This window comes from Solenopsis invicta, chromosome 10 (assembly GCF_016802725.1).
Source record: "Solenopsis invicta isolate M01_SB chromosome 10, UNIL_Sinv_3.0, whole genome shotgun sequence".
NCBI lineage: Eukaryota > Metazoa > Arthropoda > Insecta > Hymenoptera > Formicidae > Solenopsis > Solenopsis invicta.
The window spans coordinates 1,655,992-1,666,658 of NC_052673.1; the positions used below are offsets into that span (position 1 = coordinate 1,655,992).

General features: G+C 29.6%; 1 protein-coding gene and 1 long non-coding RNA gene across 2 annotated transcripts; one reads left to right on the top strand and one right to left on the bottom strand.

The window, feature by feature from the left end:
* Positions 1-300: 300 nt before the first annotated feature.
* On the bottom strand, positions 301-3,092 carry LOC120358825. The gene is made up of 3 exons (XR_005575701.1): positions 2,811-3,092; positions 1,372-1,576; positions 301-712 (listed from the first exon to the last, which is right to left on the bottom strand). It is a non-coding gene; the product is annotated as an uncharacterized LOC120358825 (long non-coding RNA).
* A 3,991-nt stretch (positions 3,093-7,083) lies between these two features.
* On the top strand, positions 7,084-8,998 carry LOC120358876 (putative nuclease HARBI1). Its single transcript, XM_039454534.1, has 3 exons — positions 7,084-7,886; positions 8,131-8,262; positions 8,527-8,998. The coding sequence occupies exons 1-3, from the start codon at positions 7,323-7,325 to the stop codon at positions 8,977-8,979; spliced, it is 1,149 nt and encodes a 382-aa protein (XP_039310468.1). The 5' UTR covers positions 7,084-7,322; the 3' UTR covers positions 8,980-8,998.
* Positions 8,999-10,667: the final 1,669 nt, after the last annotated feature.

Sequence of the window (10,667 nt, forward strand, 5' to 3'; positions counted from 1 at the left end):
TTAAAATTATGTTGAAGTATAATAATAAATCGGTGAATTAAAATTATGTCAAGACATAATAGAAAATCAGAATTATCATTATGTTGCGACATAATAATAATTCGATAAATTAAAATTATGTTAAGGCATAATAATAATTCCATGAATTAAAATTATGTAGCGACCTAAAAATAATTTCGTGTTTCTATCACGTTGCATTCATAATTTTAATTTGTGGAACTATTTTTATGTCTGTACATAATTTTAATTATTTATTGAAACTCGTAATTTTATTGAGACAATTATTTTTTAAAACATTTATATTATGCTATTAAAAAGTAAAATGGCTTGCCATACTGGACTGTCTCCATAGAGAAATTCAATATTTGTTTATTACACGTAATTACATTGATTTCTTATCGCTACCTTACAATATTGAATTTCTGTATGGAGACAGCCCAGTTACTATTACTTTATTGTTGTTAACATTTTATACCTTATTATATAATTATGTAGATAATTATGCTACTGCGAAACAAGCGGAGCGAGATTCGGTAGAGTGGTCGACGGCAGACGAAAATATTGTTAATATGGCACCAAAATTTGCGGCCAAAAAAGTAAGCACAAACAAATCAAGTCAGGTCAAGTCTCGCAAAGTTTGCTCAAACGAAAGTAGCGGCGAAGAAAGTTGTGACCCAGGTATCCTTATATATCCTTGTTTTTATCCATTTCCCTACAAACATATTTCATATCATCTCCTTACATTCCTGAACTGTAAAACATTTTTAAAAATTACAAATTAAATGTGTACTCGAATATGAAAAATAATATTTATATGAAAAAAAAATTAAAAATATTTATAATATTTATTATATTTATATTTATAATATTTATAATATTTATTATATTTATATTTATAATATTTATAATATTTATATTTAATATCAAATATTTTTATTTTTTTTTACTACACATAAATATTTTGTTTTAGCAATTATATATAATTTTATAATATAATGCAATTCCCATTTTGTAACTATAAATAAATCATAACTTCCGTAATATTTCTTTTGTTTTATTGAGATACACATTTTTTAATATGAATACAACTTAATTCCTGAGTACATGTATACTTTGTGCGTTTGCAACATCGATCAAATTGTTATATAGAAATATTTTTATTTTTATTGTATATTATTAATATTATTAGTAATTACGTAATTAATTAATAAAATGAACATATTCGTGTTCAAATATCGATTGATGAAGTATTTATATTTTTAAGATAAACGCAATAAACGAAAATTGAAGAATTTGCCTCCGGCAAACTATGTAAACGAGAAGAAAACATCTGAACAATTAGGTAAAATATTAATTTATTCTCTACTTTACCTTTATGTAAAAATTTTCGCGTGCATACAGAGTGAGTCTTGTAAGTCCCTCGCCTCTCTGAGCCTTGCCTGTTCCCTAGGTAGGGGCCCTTACAGGGTGCTATCACCCGGGCCAGGTGAACCCTGATTTTTTATAGAGGTGTTACTCCTCTATCCCTCCTCCTTCCTCCTCTCTTGTGTGATGAGGTCCCAGGCTTGGGAAAATACTGTATATAATAACATAACATAAATATAGTAATAATTAAAATTAAAATGTCAACAAAAAAATTTTTATTCCTTATTATTGTGTCTCATCAAGACTGAGTTTCTGAAACATTACTTGAGTTCACCCTGACATTTTTAACATTTTTTATTAATAAATAATATTTCTTAATAATATTTCTTTATAATATTTCTTTATTTAATATTTCTTATATGATCATTAGGATTTGCCAGGTTGAGGATAGAGGAGAAGAGGGTAATATGGCACCCATTTTCATTTTATTGAATCATTTTGTTCATAATTAATAATTTCTATTGAAACTTGAACGATTACATTCGTCAAAGTGTTGTTTGACAGATTCTAAGCTCAAAGTAATGAGATATTTATTATTTAGGACGTGATTTATAAAAATCTAATGTACTGCATAATCGATGGCAGAAAAAAAGTGGTTGTAATATGGCTATCTATAAAAATAATTTTAAAAAATTAGTTTAGTTTAAAAGAAACACAGTATCTTGTTACAAAATTATATATTTTTAATTTTCCATTGTTTAGAATTTTCCTAATTTAGAATTTGCTTGTGTTCAGAAACTTTAGAAATACCATTAGAAATTTTGTTAGAAATATCATTTTATCCCTATTTAACATGAAACAACAAGCATAAAATAATGTCTCTAATGTTTCTAAATACCGCTCTCTAGAATGATAATCGATTTATCGAAGAAATATTTTGATATAAAAATTTCGCTTAAAAAACCATATTAATGAAATTCCATGTTATTGTTTTAACTTTGTATAACTCGAAATGTGTGTAGCTGAATAAAAAGGTAAATAACAAAACAACACTTAAGTGTACGTACATTCGTATGATAACACTCAAGTTTAAAAATAATGAGAAAGTATGAGTAATTAAAGTTTAAAGGTGTACCTTGAAAAAATTTAGAAGTGCTCAAAAGTAAGAATGCCTTATAACAATTGTTAGTCATTACGTATTGGCATATTAGCACCACTAAAAAACGGCGGGCTACTAAACGAATAACTCTATAAGCAATTGTTACGTCACCTAATAACGGAAATAGGGATACCATATTGTCGACAATAGCCATAATACCCTCTTCTCCTCTATGTAACATAACCTCAAACTGGCAAAAGGCAGAGAAGACAGATTTAATTTACAGACTTATTATATATTGAGGAATAATATATAAATATTTAAAAAATGAAAATTATTGACCTACCTGTTAATGATAATTGATTCCATTCGAGATTTGTATAACTTCCAACATCGTAGATATTGTAGATCGACGCCCTTAACCTAGGCTGCTTTCCTTTTAGAGAACACTTTGGATACAGACGGACACACGTCGCTTTCCATTTACAATTTGATACTCAGGTTGTATTCCGTTTTTACTGGCAGTAAATGTGACGTCATGACAGTATGTACACTGTCACAACTGTTCTAATATTACTGCATTACTGCCAGCATTGCTACAGCATCGTATTTTGGAACAGCAGTGATCATATTGTAGCTACCTCACCTTGGAAGCTGCAGTAGTCACAGTGGCAATATGGCTACTATTTATGACGTCATTGATGTTACTAAATGCTATCGCAGTGCGCTGCGTGCCAATAATGGAACGGATTTTTCACCACTGCCAGTACTGGCAGTTATATCGGAACACAGCCTCAATCGACACTTTTTGTGTTCTACCCTACTCACACCTACTCAGGTTGTGTTCCGATATAACTGCCAGTGGTGAAAAATCCGTTCCGTTATTCGTTCGCAGCGCACTGCGACAGCATCTAGTAACATCAATGACGTCATGAATGGTAGCCATATTGCCACTGTGACTACCATGCAGCTTCCAAGGTAAGGTAGCTACAGTGCAATATGGCTACAATGCTGTTCCGAAATACGATGCTGTAGCAGTGCTGGCAGTAATGCAGTAATATTGGAACAGTTGTGACAGTGTACTGTCATGACGTCACATTTACTGCACTGCCAGTAAAAACGAAACATAGCCTCAGGAGGAGAGTCTGAGCAGTGATGCCGTTGAGGCGCCAATTTGCAGCCACCGAGTGCAGAAGTAACAGCACCCGAGGCATTCTCCCTTCACCAGCGAGTGCAGTTTCTTTTGCACTCGGTAGCTGCAAATTGGCGCCTCAATGTTTTTAACTAAAGAATGCATGTGCTAATGCGCTTTCAGTGCTTCGCGCAAGTTGTGAACAACTTATTTTCGAATCTATATTTATATAGCTTTTTTCCTTTTTTGGGGGGATCCCGAAATATTTCGGTCGATTTCGGGGCGATTTTTCGGTCACCCTATACAGGGTGATTATTAATGACTGTTCCCACTTTTTACCATAGGATCACGCATTTGTAATTTCTAATATAATAATATGTTAGAAATACGTATCCGTCGGTAAATCATGCTCCAATGGTAAAACGTGGAAACAGTCATTAATAATCACCCTGTATATACAAATTAATCATCTTGAAATTAGGTAGACACAACTCATCTTTTGATAAAACGTTGACAGAGGAATTAAGACTCACCCTGTATATGTTGCATATAAAAATACTATAAAAAAATGTTTTCACCCACTTTTTTTATATTATTATTATGTAGTAACTTTAATAATTAACATTCTAATAAAAAAAATATTAATAATAATAGCAATAATAACAATAATACTACTACTACTAATAATAATATAATAGTAGTAGTAGTAATAATAATAATAATAATAATAATAATAATAACAACAATAATTCTAAAATTCTAATAAAAATAATTTTAAAAATTACGCTAAAATTTGAAAATAAGAAGTAAGTAGAAATTCTTTACATTATGAATATGGTTAAAAAAAACTAATTAAAATTACATAAACAAATCGATTTATGTATCGACACAGTGAATGATATGCACATCTTTTGACCACACGAACATACATGCGTATGTATGCGCGTCCATGTGATTATAGGAGTAATACAATGAAAATTCTTGTATCATAGATTCAAATTATGAGTCCAGCGATAAGTCCTGCAGTGACGATGATAATGATAATAATGACTCAAGTCAGTCGAGCGATAAACAAGCGAGTAAAGTTATTAATAAAAACAAAGGTATGTTACAATAAAATATTAAATAACGTTATCTAATATTAAAATATTAAATAACGACAATGTATAGATTATACATAGCGTTATTTGTGTCCTTTTTAGGCAAATTATTAAAATTACGGCCAGAAATGTTAAGCTTTACCATTTTTTCTCTTTCAGTGTCGTCTGATAATTTGCCTTTGCAAAAAATGGCCAAGTGTTCTTGTTGTGGTAATAAAAATATCTACTTCTCCTTCAAATCTTTAGACCGTTCTTATATAATTATACATTAATTTGGTGTTACAGAGCATTGTCGACGGGAACAACAAGAACGTTTCCTAAAACTAGAAAAGAAAATCAATTTTCTGATTGAAGTGGCTCGAACGGGAGAAAACCGATCACAAAATCGGCAGGATGAGACAGATGCGTTGCCGGATTTTTATCTCGAATCTAAGAATGCAGTAGATGCATTTGATAAGAAATTATCGTCCACTGAAGTTTGCACACAATTTGTGAGTATATCTTACGTTCTATTGTTCTAATCTACGTTCCTTAGAATGTTTGCTTATATTTTTATACCTCTCCCTTTACACTTGACTCACACTTTACGCTTTATTTTCGTCAATGTTTTACTTATATAAATAATTTTTCTACACAACATTACATTTTCGTAACTTTACATGTGTAAGCTATGTAAACTGTCATTTTCTCTCTTTCGTTAAATTGATTAAACCATTCTACAAAATAAATGCCTCACAAACTATTAGCGAAATTATTAATTACATTATCTTATTATGTTACAGAAACGCTTTATGATTAGAATTGGTAGCAAAAGTGCTACCAAACACGTGGCCAACATCCTAAGTGCCATCTTTTCGGATGAGTTGGCTCGTGATTATTCATGGACGGGGCGCAGAAATACATTTGCTTTTCGCAAATTAAAAATGTGTAAAACTCTTATTGGTATATAATTTATCTCTATACATATATGTGTTATGCATATATCATTATTGTGTATACATTTAATTAATGAATGATGTATTATAATTTTACAGATACGGTTTTAAAAGAATACACAAATGCAACGCAAGCAGAAGTAGAAAAATCTGTTATGGTATGGTTCCATCATGCTGGAGACAGACATAAAAGGAAGATAGGATCCACGCAATAAAACATATTAGTTGTTAGACAGCGCTACCATTCAGTCAGTAAAGTAACTTTTTGTTACTTTTTTTTTTACGAGTCACTATATTACTATTGTCAAAAAAAGTTACTATTATCACCTTTTTTGTTATGAGTTAACATAAAATTTGCAAATTATGAGCGAAAGTGGTTCATTGACGAGCCAATCAAAATTGTCCTATGGCAAATTCTTATTTTGAAGTCTCTAGTCTTCTAAGGTATCCAATTAAATTCACCATCATCTACAGTTCTTTCTCATACATTTAAAGAATACGTTTTCCTTTGTTGCATTTAAAAAAATGTAATTTTCATTAGCTAATATATTTATCTTTGTTTTATCTAGTTAATAATAATGTTCATTTTTTATTATTATAAATAGTTTATTGTGTTTAATATCTTTTAGTGTTTTGTTCAATTTTTATTTTATTATGTTTAATCAAATTACATTTTTTATGTATTATCTAATAAAATTACAACAAAAATGTATTGTATTTTGTCATTTAAGCTTCTTTCTGCTTTTTATTTATTATAAATTTTTAAATGATCGATGCTACGAAAAATTTTGCTACATGTTAAAGCTACACAAAAGTAGACCCTAAAGAATAAGAGTTTTTCTTTTTGCTCAAATCTTAATTACGTTGAAAATTTAATGAAAAGTATAGTTACTGTTTTATGCCTGAAAAATTTTACATTTGTCACTTTTTCTGTCTAAAAGTAATCACTATTTTACTTTTTTTAAGTCACTGTCTCGATGGCACCAATGATGTTAAATAAAAATGTTAAAAATTAAAACTTTATTACATTAACAAATTAATACATTTTATTATATATTTTATCACAAATTTGAATCATACATTGTTTTTTTAACATAATAAGATAACATTTTTTAATAAAAATTATATGAAATTTATTTAGTATGTGTAAATTATTTTAAAATAATAAAGTGAACTTAAATTAAGCTTCCTATGAACTGGAATGAAGCTCTCAGGGAGCTCTTAAAAGCGGACGTAGGAGCTCCTGGGAAGTTTATATGGAAGCTTCCCGCGAACTCAAATAATGTTCGCAAAGAACTAAAAAAATTGATTTTTAAGTTTCCTGCGAGCTTAAATTAAGCTTCCTGTGAATTTAAATAAAGCTCCTATGGAGCTCCTACGTCCTCTTTTGAAAGCTTTTTGAGAGCTTCATTTAAGTTCGCAGAACACTTAATTTAAGTTCGTGGGAAGCTTAAATAAAGCTCCCAGAGAGCTTAAATGAAAGTCTCAGGGAGCTTAAATGAAGCTTCTAGAGAGCTCTCAAAAGCGGACATAGGAGCTCCCAGGGAACTCTGTGCGAGTTCTTTTGAAGCTTAAAATGAAGCTTAAAAAAATTTGATGAGTTCCCTGAGAGCTCCCTAGGAGTTCCCTGTGCTATGTGGGGTTTTTCGTAAAAAATTGTAAAGATTTCTTTATTTTTTTTTTAAGGTAAAATGGCTGAAGGATATTTAGCAATAAATATACTTTTTCTTCAAGAAAGAGTAAGAAGAATAGAAAGAAAATTAGAGAGAAGAATATTGCGCGATGCTCAAAACCCATTTGAGCTTCCTAATAACGAGTTTATTGCTCAATTTAGAGTAAATAAAGAATTGGTCATGAATATTGTTAACATTCTAAGACCACACTTACAAAAACAGCGTATAACCGCATTATCTCCAGAGATCCAAGTACTGGTAGCACTTGGCTTCTTTGCTAATGGTAGTTACCAAAGACCAGCTGGTAATCAATGTGAATTGGTTGTAAGCCAACCATGTGCCAGTCGCTGCATAAGGAAAGTTGCATTATTAATAAATGTGCATTTGTTGCGTCAATGGGTAAGATTTCCTATGACGGCACAAGAAAAAGCTGCAGCACAAAACAAATTTGCACTAGCTGCTCAACCATTTCCTGGAGCTATTGGAGCTATTGATTGTACATACATAAATATTCTTGCGCCACATATCCATGAAGAAGCATATGTTAATCATCATGGAAATCATTCCTTGAATGTTCAAGTAGTAAGTATAATCATAACAAATTTTACATTTTATGTCTTATTAACTAATTTTGAACAACGTAAATTTATAACATATACATGATATTTTTATGTATGTACATTTATTTATTTTATAAAGCATAAAACTTTTGACACATCAGTATACATATAGTAATATGTGTAACTTTATGTAATAAACAGTGTGTATGCCCTGATAATGATAATATAATTATATTTATTATTAGACAATTTCAACATTTTTACAGATAGTTGATCCAGATATGAAAATATTAAATATAAATGGACGTTATCCAGGTGCAAGAAATGATGCATATATATGGAATGCTTCTCCAATTAGAAATGTTATGGAACATTGGTATAACCAAGGGGAAAGAAAGATCTAATTGGTGAGAATTAATAACATCTTGATGACGTCTGTACACTTTCTAATTTTTATTGTTTTATTGTAATTAATTATATACAATTATAAATATTACTTATTTATATTCTCATCAAAAACAATAGTTTTGATGGAAATACATCACTAGCAAAAATTTTCATTTTTAATTAAGTTTCCTTTTAAAAAAATGCAATATTTGGTGAATTTGTAGCATAAAATCAACTTTTAATATATTTTGTGTTAGAACAATTAGTTTCATGACTGTGTATTTACAGGAGATGCTGGATATCCCTTAGAACCATGGCTTATGACACCGTTGCCACATTATCCTCAGTGGAGTCGGCAGTATCAGTATAATCAGAAATTATGTAAAGCACGGAGTATCGTGGAAAGACTATTTGGAATTTTAAAGGGAACATGGAGATGTCTATCCTATCAGCGTGTTTTAATGTACGCTCCAGAAATTAGTGGACAAATTGTGAATGCATGTGCAGTTTTGCATAATATGCGTATACACTATCGGCTACCATTAGAGATAGAAGAAAATATAATCTTTGACGATGCACATGTAAATCAAGTAAATGATATAGACGAAGAAGAAGAACAAGACAGAATACTTCGCAGAGGACCTAGAGCAATAGCACAGCGTGTACAGAAGCAAATTATGCGAGACTGGTTTCCTAATTATAATTGTGCATGGGAGAGAAATGAGTAGGATTTTGAATACAAAAATTAAAATGTATAAGACAAGTGTAAAATAAAAAATCATGTATTTCGAATAAAAAAATCAAAATGTATGACATATGTAAAATAAAACATCATGTATTTCGAATAACAAAATCAAAATGTATAAAACAATTGTAAAAAAAACTATGTTTTTCAAATAAAAAAATTTAATGTATGAGACAATTGTAAAACAAAAACTATATATAAAAAAAATAAAATAAAATGTTTAAGACAATTGTCAAATAAAAAATACGTATTTCGAATAAAAAAAATATATAAGTATATATAACGAAGTAGAAAGATAAAACACATTATGTAGTTTGTTTGTTTAATACATCAAAAATGATTTCTAGAATTTTAGTTTGACGCTCTTCGTTTTGTGCTATTCTATCTTGCATTACTAAGTTGATTAATAGCCTCTGCTTGTAGTTGCATAGCTTCTGTCAATGTCTGTAAAGATAAAAAATTATTTTAATAAAATAAAATTGAAATGCGTATATATGAATTTACAGAAAGTACCTTCATTGCTTCTGCATGTTTATTTGCGATATCTTGGAATGCCTCTCGTGCATCCGCTAACTGAACACCTAAACGTTCTGTTCGTACACCTATAATTTAAAACAGAGATTTAGTTCCATATTTCGGATAAATTTTGTTATTTTAACGACGCCTATTATCCTTCTTTTGCTGCTCATATCTATTAGCAACAAATATCTGAATACTTGTAAACAAAGCGCGTGGCAGTTCATCTTAGAAGTGCTTATTTATTTGAAATCATAATACAATATACTTACTCCTTGTACGTTTCCTTTTTTGTCCTCTGTTTTCTAAAAATACAATAACATTAATAATATGTAACATATGTCATTTCGTTGAAAGTAACAATTATTAAAATTAATATAAATAAATAAATTCTAAGTATGCTACCTTGTAATGGAATACATGTTGAGGTTGAGGCTGAGGCATCTTGTGTTACATTTTCACGTTCATTTTCATCACTATCATCTTGTATCTCATTTTCATTAGGAGCATCTTGTATTTCGTGAAAGTTTGGCTCAAATTGAATGTTTGCATCAAAATCGGCCAAAAAAATTGTTTTCTTATTTAATTTGATATAGACAAAATGTTGAAATATATAAGTCTTGTTCCAATATACACTTCCAATACAGAAAATCTATAATATATGTAACATGAATTATAGATTATCAGTACTGGCAGTGTCGAAACACAGCTATGACATGTATCTATATACAGGGCAAGTTATTTAAGTTAAAACATTTAAATAAGAGATAAACTTGAATGATTTAGAAAATAACAATATGTATGTGTATAACTAAGTTTTTCTTTTTTAAAGAAAAGAATTCTCCAAAAAAGTTTAATAAATTTAGACTTTAAATTATATAAAAGACATCCAAAAGTTGTTTCAGGAAAATTTATAACCATGTACGCGCATTTTAATTATATAAGTTGTAGTTATGTAAATAAAGTAAAAGCTAGAGTTCTATAAATTTTTATGTAACTTTAGCTTTTATTTAACTTTATTTACATGAAATCCTTTTTATAACCTTTTTATGATATTTAAGAAATTTACCATTTGTCTCCTGTGGCAACTCGGCAATGATGATAGGAGCTGGAGCATCACTTAGTATTGTTACATTGCCTCTACTTAAATTCTCA